Source organism: Puntigrus tetrazona, chromosome 16 (genome assembly GCF_018831695.1).
Source record: "Puntigrus tetrazona isolate hp1 chromosome 16, ASM1883169v1, whole genome shotgun sequence".
Taxonomy (NCBI): domain Eukaryota; kingdom Metazoa; phylum Chordata; class Actinopteri; order Cypriniformes; family Cyprinidae; genus Puntigrus; species Puntigrus tetrazona.
Window position 1 is genome coordinate 22,738,818 of NC_056714.1, and position 22,407 is coordinate 22,761,224.

Sequence of the window (22,407 nt, forward strand, 5' to 3'; positions counted from 1 at the left end):
TGTACAGTACATTCGCTATAGAGCTGTGTGTGAACAGTAGATTTCAATCATGGGACAAAAATGTGAACATATCAAGAGTGGGCATCTTTAAAAATAAAAGAATCAGGTATTTAGGTGAAACGTTTGCTCTCTGAACAGCAATGAAGCAACATTGCCACCAAAACCAATGCAAACAGAGAATGCAGTATATATTGCTAAATATCCCGAGTGTCAAAGATAGCTGATCACTGTCTAATGTGTCTCTAATTTAAAATACACTACCATGAGACAACAAAGTCCCAAATCTTTATCATAAGAAATCTATCATTAGCTTTCATAAACACGTAACAGCCCATATCTTTAGAACGTTTGCTAGCACAGCTGACAAGTAAATGACATGCTTCATTGCCTTGCGTTTATTCAAGTATTTCATTGTGTTTCATGATTAGATGTATCGCTGTACGATTGGCATTATTTGCATGAAGTGAAGAAGATGCGATGGAATATGGGCCTGAATAGGCCTGGTAAATGTTTGTAGCACAACCTAAACATGATCGCTCTTTACAGAATCTAGTAATGTGCATCCAATAATAGCGTACCCAATAGTTTCCGGTAAATTGGAAGCCCTTCTGTTATTTTCATATATTCTGTGTGCGTGTATTTCCAAATCTTCTGAATCGAAAAATTGAGGTAATTTGAGATATTTTGGGATTAATTAATAATTTCAATCGCTGTGCACCTTCTTTAAAAGCTCGCTACAGTCTACCTGTCAATGACTCGCATACATATGAATGGGAATTTAATAAGTTGCTAAGATCATAGACTTAGATCTAACATTTCACTCAGTATGTCCAGGGCAAAAAGATGACAATTTTGGGCTTTTTTCTACCACTTCTTAGTCTTTTTTACATTTTTTGTGCAGCTATAGGGGGAAAGTCAAGAGCGCTTTGACAGAATTCTAAAGCAGCAGAAAGAACAGATGTCTTGGGATGATTAATGTGCCTCTCCTCCTCTCCTCTGAAGAGCACTGCGTCTGTGCCTCTTGCACCCTCCTCTCCAGAGTTACTGTGCAGAGTCCCTCCCTGAGTCAGGGCCACCCTCCAGATCTGCGTCTCGCAGCCCATCTCACTCTTAACCGAGGGATGATGGGACGGTGAGCTGCAAAGTGCCGGTCAATGAGGAGACACGATAATGTGCCATCTGAAAATCCAGCGCTGCTAAAACGTCGAGGGCAGGATGGCTCACTGGAGACAGGGTTTTAGGCGAAGGGCCTCTGAGGGATGAGGTGATTCTGTGAAGATAATGAGCAATATTGAATATCGCCGTTCTATTTTCTCGTAGTAGGCTGTGTTTTGACAGAGTGCGCACGCCTTTGTAGTGGTCTTGAGATAGATACACTTGGTGATCAATGGGCTTTGGTCGGCAAAGGAGGAGTTTGGAGGGCAGGTTTGTATGCTCAGGGGATTACACCTAAATCCCATAGATAGAGGAGGGCAGAAAGATGAACAGAAGCCAAGTGTGACTGTTTCTAGCGGTGTGGTTTGTTACAACTGAAAACACTCGCATAGAGCAATTCTGCCCCCTTCTGGAACAATTTGGATGTGCAGACTAACAAAGGATGTATCTTTATATGCGTGCTTCTGTTCCATAAAAACACAATCTGAAAACAGTGCATCTGAAGTGACAGTATAAATAAAACATACAGACCTAAAATTACGAATTGCGCATTGGTCGCTTTTCTATCTCGTGATGCCATGGGAGAGGATTTTTGAATGGCAGCTACAAAATAAATGTTGGAAGGTCACATGAAGATGAAAACAATATGAATATTTTGAATATTGTGAATACATGACATGTCTGCATTACATTTATACTGCACCTCTACATACAGCATACCTTTTTAAAAGTAAAGAAGTAATATGCAATTTTGAACAATCCAAAGTATTTTTGGACATTTTTACATTTCTTTACACCAGTTTGTTTCGAGAAAACTTGCAGGTCAGCAGGCTGGTTTTACAAGGGTTTTGGCCACTTCTTAAGCTGGTCAGTGTAATAAACCAGCTGGAACAACCAGTTATAACCAGCTTTACCAGATAACCACCAAAAAGGAGAGGAAGAGGAAACAACAAATATGATCATATTTGTATTATTTGAAAATATGTAGTTTCTATTAAGTTCATTATATACTTAGTATCCTCATTATAGTAGTTCTTTCCTCCCTTCTTTGAATTAATTTATTTAATTATATTATATATTTACTTATATTTAATTTGTTTATTTTTATTTAAACATATTCATATATTTATTTACACTGTTTTTCTCTAAACTTTTCTTTAGACCCCTGAAGCCCTCTCTTTTGTCCCTGTTTAAAAAAAAAAACATTGCCCTAGACACCCCGTATTAAACTGTAACCATTTGACCATGGTAGAAGCTGGTATTAAATATTAAAGCTTACATTTTCTATTACATGCAATACAATATAAAATTCAATAGCAAGAGCTCCTAAACACGACTTCAGACATCTCTGGATATTAAAAGTTAACGTTTTTTAACATCCCAGTCCTCATAATCTTCCATTTATTCTCCCAAAACACTTGGTTTTCATCAACAGATGTTATGACAGGCCAACAAAATTGAACAGAAGGACCAGAAACTTACTGAAACTTAGATCATGAATCACACTTATAGATAATATGAGTCTATTCAGGAAGGAATTACAGTGAAGAAGCTCTACAAGTGGGTGTGTGTGTGGGTGTGTGTGTGTGTCTTTGCACCACAGACCTCAGTGTCACGTCAGGAGCAGGCTCACACGTCTCAATAGCCAAAGTCCCCACTCATACCATCATAAACAGCTTCTTCCCCTCCTCTCCGTGGCAGAAATGGGCCCGAGGCAACGAGCCCAGAAAGCTGATGATGAAGCGGGCTGCCAGACTTGAGTGTCCCCCGCCAAAGCGTTTCAGGAGGCAGTAGTAATTGATCGGCCAGGAGAAGAGCACGAGTGAAGAGATGATGTCTGAGAGACTGCCAGCCTTAGTGTCTAATGGGCCTCATCTCTTCTCACACGTGCAGGCTCATTTTTCTTCACCACTTCTCTATCTATCTAAACCACATTTAAAGCAAAATCTATGTTTATATCCTTCTTTTCTTCAAAACTGAGACTGGGAAGTTGACACAAGCGACTATGAATTATTATTATCTTTAATAATAAATTGTAATAAATTTACAAATATATGTACATTTAAAATGATTAAGTATTCGTATAAAGCATGTTCACACTATGGTTGAACAACAAAATAGATTAACACCCGTAACACACTGCAGCGCATCGTGAGAGCTGCTGAGAAAATCATTGGTGTCTCTCTCCCCCTCTCTGGACATTTTCAACGTTCGTCTCACACGAAAAGCCACCAGGATAGCAGGAGACCCCACCCACCCATCCCACTGCCTCTTCAACCTGCTGCCGTCGGGGAAGAGACTGCGGAGTCTCCGAGCCAGAACCAGCAGGCTCAGGGACAGTTTCATCCACCAGGCGGTCAGGAGACTCAACTCCCTACCTGTTCTGCCTTCACTCACCTCTACCTCTGGCCCCTGCCTCAGGCCTCAGACCTCAGACTGTGATCCCGCCCCCCACATAAACTCATAATCTCAGGGTCTACACTTTTGCACCTCAACGCACTACCTCACTTTAACTTAATTTAATTTTCCAACAAGTGCCTTGTCTGTATGTTTAATGTCTGTCTGTTTAATGTTGCACTATTTATATTTTAGATATTTTAGATATTTTACCATTATTTTATTATACTTTAGTTTTTTTATTCTTTTATCTTTATTCTTTTATTCTGCATGATTGCAAGGTCAGAAGGGAAGGAATTTCATCTGTGCTGTATGTTGTACATAGAGCATATTTGACAATAAAGTTGACTTGACTTGATTAGTTTTATTTTAGCATGATTGAGATACCATTATAGTTAGTATAATAAATATTTTGAAGTTTTTAATTGCATGTTTTGTGTTCAAATTAAAACAAAATTAAAATGAGTTAATACTTAATACTTAATGTAATACAAAATTATTATTATATTAAAAATATTGTGAAAAGTTGCTATATATATATATATATATATATATATATATATATATATATATATATATATATATATATATTCAGTTGATGTTTTATTTATATTATTTTATTGTATTTCTTTATTTATGGTTAGTTTTAGTTTGTTTTATTAATTATAATAAACCTGATAGAGAGTGGTATTTTGGCTGTTTTTGTTACAATTATATCTCTGAAAAAAATTCAGTATATCAGGACAGCAAAGTTTGTGTAAGGACAGCACTACATATCGCTACAGAATCTAAAGAACTGGTTATCAGTCCGGCGGATGTATTCAAAGTTACTTTACAAATTATTCTCAGAGCCATTGCAATCTCCACAACAGCTGAGCCTGATGAAATGTGCTCCATGTGGCTTTTAAATGTATAAGTTTGCAAAAGGACAGTCAATGTCAGTGTACTGTATGACGCTGAAATACAACTGAAGGTCAGTTCAATTATCTGTAATGGAGCCCCTCCTTTGCGAGATGCCCACCCCACCAAAATATTAACAGGCTCTTGCATGAATATGAATTACGGTGAGGGTGGGGTGGACGGGGTGATCCTGTCCGGCTCCTATCAGTGAGCACACCAGCATCCCAATGTCAAGTCGACGGGAGAGGACACTGCCTTCATTAAGGTATAGGGTGCGTTTGGTGGACGACGGGGGCGCATTTACATGAGAAACGATGGAGGAGGGAAGCATTCACATCCTAATCACTCATTCACTTATCTCATTCAGACAGAGTCAGATAGAGCTCCGATGACACCAGGGTCACGATTAGAATGCAATAAGCATTCATTTAGAAAAATCTGAGACAAAGATGAGCGTGAACCATGTTCTTAGATGTTAGTTTTTCTGTCTTCCCGGAAGTGATTTGCTGATTGTCCCATTCAGGCAACCATCAGGGGGCTAATGCAATAGAAATGACAAGGCAAATGATGTTTGATGAACGAGGGAATTTTATGATTTCGCTCACTTATGGTTCATTCATACAGCATATGCTCGATTATGAAATTATATTTTAGATGGTAGCAGTAACAGCAGCCGCAACTGTCTCTATTGTTGGGGAGACTATTATTTGCTGTCTGACCAATGTTGTAGCCCAATATTTGTATGCTAAACTTGAGCGAGTGAGAGTGGCTAGTTTGTGCGGCAATACTGCCCCTGGAGGTGACTCTTGGTCAGTACAGGACACGGTGTCAGAAAAGGGCTTGAATAGTAAGTGGTTTTGGAATGCATTGATTAATGTTAGGGTGAGTGGAAGCTTTATTTAAAAGGAAGGAGGTAATTCAAAAGTAATAAAACATAATAATGAAATGAAATGTACTCAATGTAGTTTTTTAAAGATTTGAGATGATTCAGGAATAGTCAAGTATTATTATTTTTTGAAATATATAAATAAACTAATAACATTTGTAAATATAAATAAATGTAAGAAAAAAAAGTCAAATGTTGTTTTTACTATCACTCCACTCAACATGCTTTACCACTGGATTATAGGTTAAAATAGCTGGATAAAAGTGCAAATCCATTCCAAGGGGCATGAACAGATAAAATATGCAGAAAAATAATAATAATAATTTAATGAAAAGGTTGCCTTTCTGCCCCGTATGCACATGTATATGTAAGAATGACTAATATGCACTATAAAAATGAAAAGTTGACTTATACTTTGTGCAATTATGCAACATACCAATTTGTTTTTGTTATTATTAAAATATATTTATATATACATATGTACAAATGATAAATTATATGTAATGTTTTAATAATATTATTGTTTTTATATTTTATTTGCATTTAGTTTACTAAAACGTTTACATTTATTAAAAGCATGTTGAATTATGATAACTATCAAGGTAAATGACAAACAAATACCATGAATATTTCTTAAACAGCAGCGTGAGAGGGAAATACCTGTCTTTTCCCAACATGGCAACCCAGACACACGGAACTGAACCGCTCAATCAAATCTTCGGGCGCATGTGACGTAACATGGCCAATAAGCTCTCAGTAATCCCCCGGTTATTGTAGCGGGAAACTTTTTATGATAAACAGCGTCAATCCAAAAACAATGTGAATGTTAAATTATTTACTGCATATTCATTTCCAAGTCCTGCGCGGGTGAGTCGTTTACTTCCTGGTTCCCTTTCACTAACAGGCTGAACGTTGCCATAACAAACATGCTAGCGAGCTAATAACGAAACCCAGAATCACACGCAACATATAAGTGAATAAGTGAATCATCTTCGCTTTCTTCAATAACAGTGTGTTTGTTTACAATGCAGCGCGAGCAGACTTACCTGTCTCTCTCTTCCAGACGATTTCTCGCTTAGATTGTGTATCGGTGTGATTTAACTTTGTTTATTTGTTTGTATGTATTTATTTTTTTACAATAACGCCTGTGTTTACAACTCAGCACTAATTCTAAAGCGTTTGTCTCGCAATGTTTCAGTGAATTATGGCTCATAGACTCACTAAAGAGGAGCTGGATCAGCAGTTCGAGCAGTTCTTGAAAGAGGTACAATATTTGTTAACCTTTGACGATTTTCTGTTTAATGTCACCTACGTTTGAATATATACTTTTATAATATTTAACATTGAGGTAAAACCTTTGGAAAGTTTATGCTTCTTGTGGTATAAAACTTGTGTTTTACAAATTCGTTTTCTGTAAACAGTTTATTAATTGAACATGCATTGCGTTATTGCTGAGCACAGTTTCAAGTTAATGTTATTCTGTTGTATATTTCTGCTCCCCACCAGTCTGTCTCTGATGACTCTGTTGATTTGGGCACCAGCACCAGCCGCCCCAGTGTTCTCGACGGCTTGGGACAAGCGCCCGTCAGGCCGGTGAAGAAGACTTCGGTGTCTGTGCCGTGGTGGCAGGATGATGAGGACAGTGAAGAGGGACAAGGTGAGCGCTGGAGTCAGAATATCCAGCCAGAGCTTAAACATAATCTTTGGCTTGACATTGAAACCCAAAGATTTATAGTCCAGACCTTGAGTTTCTGAGATCTCATTCGAGCAAGACACTTTTAACTCCGATTTCCAGGGACACGTGCTCTTCTTGTCATAAAGGTATTGGGTGCACATTAGAATAGGAAGGTGTATCTGCCTAATGATAATGTTGGGAACAAATATGGTAGTTTAGACACTTGTCCACTTGAGGGCAGCAAGCACAAAGCAGTATACGATATAAAAAATGCAAAATCAAGATGCAGATGTGCCATCAAGAATCCCTAAAACGCAAACAATGAATTGCGCTCCATTTGTTTCTAAATGACTTGCATGCAGCTCAATTGATTAATTTTTAGCCATTTGTTCAGCAAATTATTTTTCTGACTAGAATGCTCCGAATAGAATAGCCGACTGTTGTTTTATGTTGTTGGCTTACATATTATTTAAAATTCTAGTTATGAACTGATGCCTGTGTTTTTTTTTGATATGATTAGACCTGATTTATTCCACAGCATAACAATTAGTTTTTTGTTATTATTATTATTATTATTATTATTATAAAATTTAAATATATTTATATATGCAAATGTAAAGATTTGATAAATGAAATATATTTAAATAATATTGTTAGGAAATAGTATTGTAATATTGTTTTTTCTTAGGAGATTTAAAAACATGAGAAATACCACCAACTCTGAAATTTTGAACAGTAATGCAATAATCTGTGATTTATATTTGCTTCTTTAAAAGAAAAGAGCTTCATAGAAATTTTTATTGTACATTTATAAAAACATTTTTTTTTCTGTTCAAGCAGTGTGTTGTCTCAGCACTAAACAAGTTTTGTGTCTGATAAATAGTAATTTTTCCAAGAATTAAGGTTTTGTTCACTGTACCTTGAACCTCTGAAGTGCTGCTCACAGCGATGTATCATTTGCTGCTATTACTGTTAGCGGTTCAATAAATGAAAAGGTCTGCCCCAGAGGGACCACTTATTGTCATTTTTCCAAGTTCACATTTTATCCATCAAGCTGTAGTAATTTTTTCTTTCTTTGTATTTAACACAAACGTCGTGCCTGTGCAGTCTCTCTTTTTTCTTTCTGATTTTCTCTTTTTCCATCATTTTTGCAGAAAAAGCCACTAAACGCCGTTTTACTAAAATTAAAACGTCACAAGCTGTGGACCCTCAGGTGGAGTCCAGACACAAAGAAAGCCCTCCTCTGGGTACACCTTGTTCATTAGTCGATGTTGTACCTTAAAGGTGAAGTGTGTAATTTTGAGCCACACAACATAATTGCAAAAAAATATAGTTTTTCTTAAAGGTGCTTTATGTAGGAACTAGATATTGCAGTCCAAATTCTCAATGTTGGAGAATTTTTTTTTTTTATTTTTTTCACCTGGCCTCCTCCTTCTCAGATGCACACACAGATTGTCGACACCGACAGGAAATTACCTCTTTCATTTGGCAGCTTCTATGACTGTTAACAAAATATGCTGTGTTCCTCTAACTGGCAACTCGGGGGCTGAAATACAATCAAGTAAATTGCCAGTGGCCGGATTACACAGACCAAAACAGAGATGGACATTTCCGACACGGCACACACATTTTCAAAGGCGAAAAAATGGTGACTGTAGCATTGTTTTTCAGATAAATATGTAAGCATGTTTCTTAAATATGTGCGAGCATATTATGGCTTTTTTATGCTTTCGTAGAGTAAACAACTTACATACAGCACCTTAAACCTGTCACATTGAAAACTACACACTTCACTCTTTTACCATAGTATTACTTGCTACTATCTTTAATAGATGTCAGTGTGTGTCCTGTATTTAGTTTTTATTTTATATTAAACACAACTCATTTAGACAAGCTGGTTGTTGCTTCAAGTGTCATTTTACACTCTATATTGGCATCTACCTGTTTTTAATTTCATGTTGTTTTTCTTCCTTTGTTCATTCCCCTTATAAACCATAGTTCCTATTAAACCCACCCCTAAACCTCGTAGCAAAGCACTTGATAGGGTGAGCCAGCTGTCCAATCAGAGGGCGTCCCACAACAGCAGTCCTGAACATAATGCAGTAAATGAGAAGATGCTATCACCTGACCATAATTATTCTTTAGAAGAGCAGAGGGTCTCAGAGGAAGACTCTTGTTGTGCACCGAGCCCTGCGCCTGATAACCCTTCCAGTTCATCAGGACACAAGAGTCCCATTCAGTCTGGTTCTGATGAGTTGTCTGTGGAAAGCAATGCTAGTGATTCAGTCGAGAGAGATGGTGGTATCAGTAAATTATTATTTAGATTTTTAATGTCCTGTTTGCTTACCATTATTGCTTTTTATTTGTTCGTAGCTTTACCTTGATACATAATTCTATGTAGTACTTGAGCACAAAAGACCAGAGCTGTTGTTTTGGTTATATGTGATTGCAGCTGTGTTTGCAGCACAAAAAAAAAAAAAATACTTGGAATAGTGCCTGTTTCAAGAACATGTTGTGCCAGTTAGCAATTTCTCTGATGTCTAGTTAATTGAATATGTGCTGCTCTGAATAATAATGTGCTTTCTAAAGAAGGGTTTGGAAAAATGGCCTCTGTAATACTTGTGTTTTCTTGACTTGTAGGGATGTCATCAACAGGAAGGTCCTTCCTGAAATCTTTGAGGAAGACTCCGTCTATTAAGGAGGTGGATGAAGAACAGTCGAATGAGCTATTCTTGGAGAATGAAGGGAATAGAGACCGAGTCATCTTTAGCAGAGACAGTCTTGAGCCTGAAGGTCGGTCTTTATTATTATTTCATAATATTGATCTTCGCTTTCTTTGTTTGACCTGTAATTGTCAATTGTTTGACCTTCTTCACAGATACCGTGATGGTTTCTGGTATGGAGCATATATCAAGTACAGGTGCTCTGGGGCTGGATACATTGGATGAGGATGAAAATACCAGGTTTTTATCCAACCTGAAGAAAGAGTCCTCTTCGTCCATTGACTATTCCACAGTGAACCAAGAACAGGATCCATCCACCCCCACCAGCCCACAAAGGTGCACTAAGAAATGAAAAAAGCTTAATGTGACTTAAAGCATAATGAATTCCAAGGATGCTTTCTGTGAAAGAGTATTTGCATATGTCCCTTCTTTAAATTTTGTATTAAAGTGTTCCTTTTAGAAGAGAAGAAATGGATTCACAAAATGAAGAAGGACAGAGAAATAATAAAGACTCTCTTGGTAAGAGCAGAGCAGAGGAAATTTGAAAGGGATGTGTTTTGTTGTTATTGCTTTCCGAAGCAATAAAACGCTTGTATATTGCTTCTCTGTCAGCATCGCCTGCATATAGCGAAGATTTTGAGGAAGAGGCCAGTGAGAAAAGTGATGAGGGGCCTCAGGAGAAGGTGAATATACATTTTTAATGCACTTTAAGACTATAAAATGAGCTCTGCCTTAAAAACTGATGAATTCAGTAGTGAGTTATCTAGAAATTCAACTGTTAATAGTAAACAATATTTTACAAAAATGCTGGAAAAATATGCAGAATCAAAAGATTTGGCAAATATTAGTAGTGTTTTTTTGGGTTTTTTTGTAATATACATTTTTTTAATTAATGTTTTTATTTTTTTTCATTTGTTCTTGCAAATAAACACCAAAAGTAATCCATCTTAATTAATATTGCATTAATACACTAAATGACTAAACTAACTAATACTAAATTAACATTAAATTTAACAAATTCTTAAAATGACAAAAGTAAATTACTGTAGTCATAGTTTTGTCATACAAAAGGCTGTTTTATTCTACATTATGTCAGTCAACTTCTCATGGTAGATGCTGGAGGCTTTTATAGAATTAAGGATGACATTTATGTATTTATATGTACGATATTAGGGACAGACAGATAGTCTCAAAAAAGATTATAGTACATGCTAATTGCATTTAATGTCCATAGGTCTGTCGTCAAAATGGCAAATGCAATTTTTTGGGGGGGTTTTTTCACACCTTGTGCTACATTTTCAATATATGACGGTGCATATATAACATTAAACACAATCCGATTTCATACACACTAATTGTAACCATTTCCTGCTCAGAAACCTGAAAGACAAGGAATGCTGGCCAAAGGTAAACGGCAATTTACAATTTCCGTGTGTAAATTTGTGAATGGTCATCATATCAGGAGGTGAATTATGTCCTTATGTCCTAGTGTCACTGCATGACTCTCTCAATTCCACGGATGGAGCGTTACCTCCTTCAGTTCCCAGTTTGCCACCCAGGAAAGAAAAATGGCCAGACGTCAAACAAACAGAGACACCAGCATTGGAACCTGCAGGTTTGAGAACCTGTTTCTTTGCTTCAAGCTTGAATTGTTGAAACTTGCAACAAGTGATTTAACACATTCTCTCCTCCATATCTAAGTTCAGTCGTATGGTCAGAGTGGAGGGAGTGAGATGGAGGCACTGCAGGAGGCATACAGGCAGATCAGCAGCTCAGCAGGGGAGTGTGAGGACAAACCAGCCGAGGGCAGCAGGACTCCCCTCTCTCTCTCTACACTTCAGCCTGCCTCCACCGTGGAGTCAGGTCAGACTCAGCACCTAGCTAATTGTTGCCAGTCACCGTGGGCATGTCTGTGCTTTAAACCTTTTGATTTGCAGCTTTTCCACTGCAAATGCTTCCAGTTATGCTTGAAACCTAAGTACGTGAGGTTTTTAACGTTGGCTTTGTTTGCAGCATGAATCCCGCTAGCTGACTCTAAACAACTCCATTTTGTTGAGGATGTCACAATGACTATTTTTCTTGGAATCTTAAAGTCTTCTGTTGGAGGTCTGTCACCCTGATCGAATATAAATAGAGGGGGAGGCGGACTAAACTACTGCCTCTGGCATTTCTTGCAAAATTTTTCTCACATGTTTTTCAGTGCCTTTGTTTTGGCAGCAAATCCATGTAAGGCTTGCCAAAGCAAGAACAGAAGTTTTGTTCTTTTTTAAAATGAAAGAACAATAAATTATTGTATTATTAAGATCAGCCCATTTACAAGCGCTGTTTCTTGAACAAAATGTAAAAATTCAAGAGCTATTATACTTTTATTTAGAAAGGATGCATTTAAAGCTGCTTTTTTTTCTGTGTTCAAAATTTATATTATAAGTGAGTGCGTGCACCATGAATTCATTTTTCAAACCGTGTTTTTGAATTGTCCTGATTCCTGAATCACAACACAATTTTTATATTCTGATATAAAAGAATATAAAGTTTAGACTAGTCTAGGTAGGTACCACTGCGGGGTAGCACAATACCTGCGTGATTTGCCATAGACATAAACAGAGAGAAACAGATCCAGCTGCAATGTTCTTCCATGAGGCACATGCAGTTCTGTTCATTAATTGCCAGAGCACCAAACGTTATGGACTGCAGCTTAAATTGATACAAACATTTACAAAATGATAAACCATATCAAATACACGCTGTTCTTTTGAACTTTGAATTCATTAAATAATCCTAAAATAAATGGCATGGTTTTCACAAATTTGTCACATTTATGTACCACAGATTTACCCACTGCTGAGGAATTGATGCGTCCGATTGGACCAGACACTGGATTCACCCGTGGCTTCTCTCTGCAGCCCATAATGTGAGTTCAGTAGTTACCTTAACTCACTATTAGTCATGTGTTCTCATTTCAGCAGCTTTAGAAGTTTTTGTCTTGCAGTGAGGCTGTGCCTCGAGGCAGCGAGAATCATAGTCCTTTAAAGATGTCTTCAGACGGAAGCCCTTTCAGTTCAGCTAATGAAGGATGTGGAGGGGGTAATGCAGCTTTGGAGGGGCATCCAGGCTCCCTTCAATACACTCAGAAGAGCATCGCTGACGAGATCAAACGGCTGATGCAGGAACAGGACAGCTCCTCCATAGAACCTCCTCCTGTCAAACCCAAGAAGCGCCAGGTAAGAGACTCCTATTATGAGTCTTTTGCTTGATGAATTTCCATTGTAAATTAGATCATGTAATTTCTGTGGATTTTGGTAAATGAAAATAGAACGATAGAAGCACGGACTCGTCAAAGTAAATTTGATATAATTTTAGTGGGTAACTACTTGGCTTCTTTAATCGCATTGTATGAGATAATCACATTTATGAAGATTATGCTGGATTTATTAACTTCTCTCTCAGGTTCCTGCCAGAAACAATGTGTTTACATCAGCCTTCTCTAGAAAAACTCCTGTTCCATCGGCGAGAGCCAAAAAACCCGATAGCAGGCCATTACCCAGAGCACCTGCTCCCAGCAGAACCAGCCAAGCTGCTAAACCTCCATCTCCTCTAACACAGAGGAAAACTCTGAACCAGCCCCCTAAAAAGACTCAAAACCTCAGCCAAACACAAACAGTCAAAGGTACATAGCTTAAAACTGTCATAATCAAATAAAAAGATTCAAAATACTGAATAAATGATAAAAAAATAAAAAAATTCTAAAAGAACATTTTTTATTATCTTTTATTTTATACATGTTCATTACTTTCATCAAATTATACCTTTTCATGACATTTGCTGACATTTAAAAAATAAATAAATACACTTGTAAAAATGTAATGCAAACATTTATATATATAGTATTTACTAAAGCTGTTAGCAGCTTTTAATTACATTCAATTTAGATGCATCAGTTCAGTTACAGTTAATCACAAATATTGATGTTTACTAAAAAAAAGAAAATAAGAAATCATTTTATCACTTTGTTATATGTTGCAGTAATAAGAATTTAGGAGAAAATTATCTAAATTCAAATAGTCATCTTGACTTTTTTGAATCTCTTACAGGTTTAGACACAAGTTTAAGACTAAGCAGTGAACTGGTTGCATCCGTGCAGTCCTTTGCTACATTCCTACAGCATCAGGTTGAAGCCAGCAGTCTAGAGGATAACATCCCTCCTCGAGCAGACGGGATCACACCCGAAGCAGTGACAGGCGTGAGTTAACTCGGACTGAATCTGATCATTGGATCAAATCCCCCAAGTTCCATTAACTTCCTGTCCTGTTCTGTTTGTCTGTCAGCATCAGGTAATACAAGAGAAGATGGATGGTGGTTCAACCTTTCAGCAGGAGCGCTCATCACTAGAGCGCTTGCGTCTCCAGCTCGCAAAAAGAGAGAGAGAGCTCCATCTGAGGGAAGAACAGTTACAGGTGCAGCACAAGCAAGAGCTTGCATCCCTCAGACAGGAGACCTATGTGTTACAGAGCAAGGTAAGCCCCCGTATAGCAGTAAAACTTCCATAATATATTCAGAAAATATTCAAACAAAGAAGCTTTTGTTCTTTTGGGGGGATTATTGTGCCATGGCCATGTGCCATCAACGGTGAGTTTTGTGTTTTCAGGCTTTGTACAAACCTCAGGGATCTATCTGGTTTACCACTTTATAATTGGTGCTGTCAGAGGACTTAAAAACCACTCAAGTACATATATTTTCATGGCCTAGCCAATTTATCCAGCCTTAAAGCACATATGAGCGTGTATCTTTGTATCTAGAAAATCAATCGAAAACCTTCAGCTGTCTTCTTTAATGTGAATGTGGGGGAAATTGTATGTTTCACACAATAAGTGCACGCGAATGCTTTGGTAAAGCAATCATAACGTCTATAGCAGACATATTTCTGTAGCTGCTCAGCCCATGGAGATTTTTACTTGTATGTGCTGTAAGAAACTGTTCAGTACTCTTACCGGTGATGAGTTGTGCTTTTAGTCCAGATGCATTAGGTAAGGTTTATTCTAGGCATTTGTTTGAATAACCTCAAAGGACTATCAAACAGAAAAAAAACATTGTTAAATAAAAGCCACGCTGTGCTCAGTATTTGGTAGTGCTTTTTGTTCCGCTAGAAAATAATGACCCTTAACAAAAATCAACATTGTATTCCAAATAAAATGAACCAAAAACGAGGCATGGAGGCATGCCTTTTGGTGAAGTATAACATGTATACAAAATCAACAACATGTATAAGAAAAAATTATTTATTCATGGCATAAAATCTTATTGCTTTATGGTTTAAGCTACAGAAGTGACCTTTCTGATGCACTAGTGTATTATGTGAATGCTTCATACTTCACAAATTGGCTGTCTTGGAAGATTTTCTGTATATAATCCAAGAGCCCAATATGCTCTGTTCACTTTTGCGTTGACATAGTTCTAAATGTTCTTTTGCCAGGTTACCAAAGGAGGTGATGATATTGTTTCTCCAGATTTCTTCCTTTGTTTTAAATTGAAATCCTTACCTTTTTACTGACATAAAAAAATCTAATTCAATCATTTAATATCAATTATTTTTTTGGCGGTTACCTAAAATGGTAATATTGTGATTCAAACTGATTTTTAGCACAAAATATATAATGATTCAAATTCTTTGTTGTTGTTTTTTTTGTAACCAGTTCATTTACATGGTGAAGCACCTTAATCAATTGGACTTACTAAAGCTATTTAAGGTTGATTGAGAGGAAGAGCGCACATCTCTGCCCACTCTGTTGAAAGGCTCACTCAAAATTAACAGCAATGTAGGAAGTGAAAGTTAATTCACCTAAAACTGTCCCTAAAATCTGAGCAAACAATCGTCTTTCATTTCCCTGTTAAATGCTAACTCCATAGTTACACCGTGCAGAGGAGTCCAGTAACAAACGAAAGTGGAGTTTTGGTGAAGCTTCAGACCCTGTGACTGAAGAGAAACTCAAGCTGATAGAGAAAGAGATGAAGGAGCAGGAGACTCTGATTCAGGGTTACCATCAAGTAAGACACTCTCTGTCTGTCTCTTCTAATTTTCAGACATATATTAGAATATATATATATATATATATATTTCCTATCCCTAAATATTTTCTTACCAATAGGTCTTATGAATGTCAATGAATGATACAACACAAAACTAATTTTTTAGATCATTTTCCAGCATAATGAGGCATGTAATTAAACAGTTCTTTTAAAATGACACTATTACCACTATTACTAGAATAACGATTATAATTATTTCTCACATTTTCTGCAATTACAGAAGAACTCATGGCCTTTCCACAAACCAAATCCAATAAATTTTCTATCTGGAACTATATTCAGTGTAATACATGTACTGAATATATTAGAATTTTGGACATTAGTATTCATATACTACAAATAGGTTAAGCAAAACATGTCTAAAAAAATTTCTTATGATTTTAACTATAAAGGAGAATGAGAAGCTTTATCTCCAAATGAAAGCGCTCCAAGCTCAAAGCAAACAAAACGAGGAGGCTTTGTTCATGGAGAACCAGAGACTTCTCACTGAGCTTGCCCTCACCAGGTCAGTGCTCTAAAAGTGTCTCGGTAGAGTGATCTAAAACACATCACGGCAGGTTATTACTATTCATGCTGTTCTTTGCAGCAGCTCATATAAAAGCAATACATATTTGTTCCCCAGGGACAGATTGAACATGAACAGCATTCAAAGAACCGTTGGAGTGAGAAGCATTTCTGACCAAAGCTTCAACGTTGCAGAGTTGACAAGTCAGGTGCAAGCCGCACAGGTAGTATCAACAACTTTTCCAAAGCCTAATAAGTTGCCTAGATGGCACTTCAAGTGCATTCCTAATACAAAAGCCTTTGCGTGTAGAAGAAGGAGGAGCGACTGCAAAATGAGATCCACAGGCTAAAACAGGAGAAGCAAGCCCTGCATGTAGACCTGGAGATGATGAGGAAAGAGCGGGACCTTGCCAGGCTTCAGGCTGACTGTACTTCAGGTAAGAGCGTTACAGTGGCAGTCTATTTTCAGCAATGTATTTGTCATCTCGATGTAAACAAGCATCTGGATGTGTCTCGCAGGTGATAAAGGTTTCGAGCTTAAGATGCTCCAGGAAAAACATAGAGAGGAAGTCACAGAGCTGAAGAAGAGACTGCAGTGGTATGCCGAGAACCAGGAACTACTAGACAAAGATGCGGCCAGACTCAGAGCTGCCACCGCTGAGACACAAATGCTCACTGAGCAGGTGGAAAAGCTAAAAATGGAGGTCAGCAAGAGGGCCAATGAGCAACAACGAAAGGCAAAAGAGAGAGCGTGTGAAGCTAAAAGAATCCAGGACCTTGAACGACAGGTCAGACACAGGCTGTCCACATACTTTTGTTGTCTTATTCTGCAGGTACAGCTCATTCAGGGCACGTTCTTCTTTGTGCTCTGTTTGCTGAGAGGTGGAATTATCCAACCGTGTCTGTGAGTAACAGACCATCTGCCTCGATGGTCAGGTTTCCAAGCACTGCTCACCACCTCCTCTTCATGTTAAACCTCTTTTTTTTTTTTTTTTTTTTTTTTTTTTTTGACTGATGTGCACCTGGATGATTGATTGAATAACTTTTACATTTAATTGGTTCAATGGTTATTGTATGCGTTCTCTCTATTCTCTTTAAGTTGTGTTGCTCATGTAGATTTCCCAAACGGTTAACATTTTCCTGTCACTGTCTGCTGTATCTGTCCAATTATTAAATGCTAAAAATAGTCATGAATGGATTTCTATTCCTTTTCCTGAGTGTATTTGTTAACATTAGCTGCATCAATAGAAGTTCTTGCATTCTTTTCCGTTTATCGCTCATGTTTCCATTTCTTGTCTTAGCTCAAACAGATGGAAGAGCTCTTGAAACGCAGGCATCCAAACTCCCTGCCAGCCCTAATTTTGGCCGCTGCGTCTACCGGCACAGAAGATAATGGATTAGATGTTCGTCCCCCAGCTGCCCCTCATTCCTCTCAGACTGCAGCTCTGTTGGAGAGACGTGTCCATCGACTGGAGGCGGAGCTAGAGGGCCGTGATGAAGCAGCCAAGCGCAGTCTCAGAACAATGGAGCAACAGTATCACAGAATCAAAGTATTCATTTCAGATTTAGTTCAACAGGAGTATAGTTTAAAAGCACTGAGCAATCAATCCGTATAATCTATAAAATCAAAAGAACTTTGAACTATTAGAACTTGGTGACTCTGAGCTCACGGACAGCATTTTTGTTCTTAATTAGTAATGGGGAAAGCAACTCAAACTATTTGTCGTTTTTTTCCAAGCAGAGCTCACAGCTGGATCAATCTGTTTCCAGAAAAAAAAACGTTTGCCAAGGAAATTGGGTTTCTATTTAAAGTCCTTTTCGCAGGGCTTTGAGTACGCTGTCAGAATGGCATCATTTCTCTCATGTGTGCTTGCTTGACTAAAATATAGAAGAAATAACTGCCATTTACGGCTTGTTGATAAATTTAATAATTAATATATATTTAGTGATTTACACAATACTATTCAAAGGTTCAGGGGCATTAAGATTTTATGTTTTTGAGTCTTATTTTTACCAAGGCTGCATTAATCAAAATACAAGTGATATTGTAAAATATTATAAGTTTAAAAGACTATTTTCTATTTCAAGATTATTATTTTTTTTATTTATTTCTTCAAGGTAATACATTTCACTTGTGGCAAAGATGAATTTTCAGCAGCTATTGCTCCAGTTTTCAGTGTTACGTGACCCTTCAAAATGCAAATATTTGTAGAAACTGATCCTTTTTTTTTTTTTTTTTTTTTTTTTTTTTTTTTTAAAGGATTTTTTTCATTAATAGAAAGTTTCAAAAAGAACGGCATTCGTTTGGAAAAGTATACTTCTTTTTTTTTTTTTTTTTTTTTTTTTTTTTGTATTGACCCCAAAATTTTTAATGTAAGGTAATGTACAATAACAATAAAGCAATAAAACTGTTTTTAAAATAAAACACTATTGAATATATTATAGTCTTTATGGACTAATACAATGTGCATTAAAAGAACAGAGTCATTAAGTTTGGTTCATTGTTATAAATCAGTTTAAACTGTTAATTTTAGTGAATGTTCATATGATGGTCAATGAGCCATATGTTATGTTTATTTGGCCAGCTCAATTAAATATGCTTACATTCGATATATGTTCTTCTCTCCATCTTCAGCTACAGTATGAACAGCAGATCTCAGATCTGGAGCAGCGTTTGGCTGAGAACAGCCAGAACAATCGGGTCATTTCATCAGAATTTTCTGAGTCACAAACTCAGGGGTTGAAAGCAGAGCTGGAGGAAGTGAAGAAGGCCTATCAACAGCAAGAGAGTTCCCTCAAGGCAGAGGTGGCCTCTCTGCAAGAACAACTCTGCCAGGCCCAGACGCAAACAGACAAGCCTGCCCGCAGCCCCTCTCGCCACCAGCTCCATGCGGAGGCGGCACAAGCAACACGCATTGAGAGACTGACCCAGGAACTGAGCTCCAAGATAAGCACCATTAAGGAGCTGAGCCGTACTGTAGAGCGCCTGCAGAGGGAGAGGAGAACCATGCTGTCGGGTCCTGGCTTCGATCGTGCTTCCAATGAGCCCAAGCGACATTTGGGTGCAGCCAAAGAGCCCAAAAAACCTGCAGCTGAGACTTTCCCCCCTACCCAAGACGAGAAAGACTACCATCCCGGCGCATTCTCAGGCTCACACATCTCAGAGGTGCAACTGGAGAATGACAGTTTGAGGACGAGATTGGAACAGCTAGAGATACAGAGAGAACAAGAGAAAGCTTCCTTACAGGCTGCAGTCGCACATGCACAGAGTCAGCTCTTCAGGTAAAGTCTCTTAAAGTGCTTCAGTCATGTTTTTATAAACCTTTTACAGAACCCTTGATGTGCAAAACAAAACATGAACAATAGATCACAGGGCCTATTCTCCTCACGGAATTTGAGCTTGTCAACTCCACAAGCCAAAAAAAAGGAATTATATTTGTCATTAAGAAAATGAAGGCCACTGTAACAAAGTAATGAAAACCAGCTTATCATCCCAACAGTTAATTCGGCATACATATTCAGTACAACAAATGATGCTAAACAGATTATTTCAGTGATTTTATTTGTACAAATGTACTTTTAAAATAAAATTTGTTCTTTGCAGTAAGATAAATGTGCTTAATTGAAATAAAATATGATAAAATATAATAAATGAAATAAAATGATCCAAATAATCTATAATATGTGACCCTGAACCACAAAAATAGTCTTTTTGGTTGAATCTGAGCATATCTGTGTTTTACCAATAGCCTCATTGCATTTGCTGTCAAATACATTGTATGGGTCAAAATATTAAAACTTAATTTTTGATTAGTAATATGCATTTCTAAGAACTTTATTTGGACAATTTTAAATAGATTTTCTACTTTTTTTTTTTACCCACCCACCAATTCCAGATTTTCAAATAGTTGTATATCTGCCTAGTCATATTCTAACAATCATACATATAATGGAAAGTTTTAGTCATCTTTCAGATCTTAATTTTTTTTTAAAATTACATTTATTACTGGTTTTGTGGTCCAGGGTCACATATTGAAACTATGGAGAATTTAGAGAATGTAGTGTAGGATGTAAAGGATGTATATAATTTTCAATAGTTATTATTATTATTATTATTATTCAAAATTAGTCATCTGAATCTCAATAAATGACATGCATTAAATATGTTATAATAATTTCTCTTTTTTTCAGGATTCAAGAGCAGAATGCTGAGCAGTTTGCTTCAGTCAAGGCTGATCACCAAAAAGAAACTGAACGCCTCATGGCTTGCCATGCCCTTGAGCATTCCTCCTCCAAAGTCGCTGAACTCACCAATCAAGTGAACACACAGTCGGTCAGTCGCTCCAACAGTTCTGTTTATATGTCTATGTGCATCGGCCTGTTGTGTTGCCTTGGCCTAATTTTTGAAACGCCAAGGTCATAGGTTTGTTTGCTAAGAAAAAAATATCTAATTGCAAGTCACTTCGGATAAAGGCATCATGTAATGAAGCTTTATATTCTAAATTTCTCCATTCAGATCATAGTGCAGCATTTACAGGGGCAAGTGAAGGAGCTCCAGGGAGTCAAAGATGCTCTGGCTGTGTCTAAGATCAGAGAGGAAACCCTACAGAATCAGGTAGCGAGTGAGACTTTGACACCAAGGTTTCTGTTCTTTAATCACAAGATTATTCATTTTCTCCTCATTATTTCCTGTATGTGTGCGCCAACAGCTCTCTAAACTCCTGGAAGAGCTGAAACTGGCCAAAGAATCTCATAGTCCTGAACTTAGACACTTCACTAGCCTGGAGCAGAAGATTCAGTCCATGGAGCTCCGTTATAATCAGCGCGAGAAACAGCTTCAGCAGGTAACCCTCCCACACACACTATACATACAGTTCAGTTCAAAAGGTTTTTTGGTTCAGTAAGATTTTTTAAAGTTAAGAAATGCATTTATTAAGCAAGGATCCATTAAACAGAAATGTGTCTTGAGCAGCGAAGCATATAATATTAGAAGGGTCATGTGACACTAAAGACCGGAGTAATGATGGTGAAAATTGTTTTACAACATATTGAATTTTTTTTTATTGTGTATATATGGGTAGTTGGCATATCAAAGTGTCTTATGGTGTGACAGAAAAATGTTTGGGAAAAAAAATAAAACAAAAAAACAATGACGATAAACCCCTCTCATGCTATTTGTAACTATAAGAATGAATTAAAAACAAAAAACAATAGACCACTTTGTTTGTGAACTACTAGTTGAAATACATTTTATATCAAATGCAATTTTGATGAGCATAAGTGATTTCTTAGTGACCGTAAACACTCAACTTGAGTGTACTAATATGTACTACACACATGGACTGTAAACAGTCAGCACACATCTAGTTTTCTGTTGCTCTACAGTATATAGTTGTTTTAATGGATCTCAACAGCAGTCTTTTGATTGACAACCTCTCCCCTATGATTGAGTGCACTAATGTCAGGTGGCCTTGTGTTTCTAGGTGATTGCAGACACACGGCGGGTGGTGGAGCAGGAGCAGCAGGGTGAGGTGGAGCGCTGGAAGAGACTCGCTCAAGGCAAGGCTAAAGAGCTGGAGGTCTTCAGACTGGAGCTAGACTCCATACTGGACGTGCTCCGTGAACTCCAGAGACAGGGTGTTGTCATTCCCGCCCCCGAACACACTTCCGCCAGCACCCACGCATACCTCCCCCTCCAATCCTGAGATGTCTTTGCACCACTCAGAACATTCAAATTTCTAGCAGACTTCCTGACAGAACTAATCACTGATTTAAATGTGTGGGAGTATTTATAATTACATATTGTAAAAGCTTTATTTATTGTTGAGGAACATGCAGGATGTGTAACATCAAATACAAACAATTTAGTAATTTGTAGCATAAATCCAAATGTTACTTTGTATTAAAGTTAATTATTATTTACACATTTTGTCCTGTTTTGCTGCTCCGATGGTTTTACATCATCTGCTTGAGCAGAACCCAGAAAGCCTGAACAAACGGCAGTAAAATTGCTGTTGATAATCCACCCACAGAAGAGTTCTAAAAAAATGCTGAACTCAAAAGCTCAGCCTAAAAGTATTTGC

At 37.4% G+C, this 22,407-nt stretch overlaps 1 protein-coding gene across 5 annotated transcripts; it reads left to right on the plus strand.

The window, feature by feature from the left end:
• Positions 1-6,066: 6,066 nt before the first annotated feature.
• cep162 (centrosomal protein 162) lies at positions 6,067-22,248 on the plus strand. Of its 5 annotated transcripts, none has more exons than XM_043261182.1 (28): positions 6,067-6,205; positions 6,537-6,602; positions 6,845-6,995; positions 8,168-8,260; positions 9,012-9,314; positions 9,654-9,806; positions 9,892-10,072; positions 10,185-10,255; positions 10,349-10,419; positions 11,113-11,143; positions 11,226-11,351; positions 11,438-11,599; positions 12,566-12,647; positions 12,726-12,957; positions 13,184-13,403; positions 13,828-13,976; positions 14,062-14,250; positions 15,641-15,778; positions 16,213-16,325; positions 16,443-16,548; positions 16,635-16,761; positions 16,844-17,112; positions 17,626-17,874; positions 18,960-19,606; positions 20,516-20,657; positions 20,841-20,939; positions 21,034-21,168; positions 21,808-22,248. In XM_043261182.1, the coding sequence occupies exons 2-28, from the start codon at positions 6,543-6,545 to the stop codon at positions 22,027-22,029; spliced, it is 4,521 nt and encodes a 1,506-aa protein (XP_043117117.1). In that variant the 5' UTR covers positions 6,067-6,205; positions 6,537-6,542; the 3' UTR covers positions 22,030-22,248. The 5 variants fall into 5 exon arrangements, with proteins under 5 accessions (XP_043117117.1, XP_043117121.1, XP_043117119.1 ...); XM_043261184.1 differs by lacking the exon at positions 6,067-6,205 and adding an exon at positions 6,291-6,428; XM_043261183.1 differs by lacking the exon at positions 6,067-6,205 and adding an exon at positions 6,319-6,455.
• Positions 22,249-22,407: the final 159 nt, after the last annotated feature.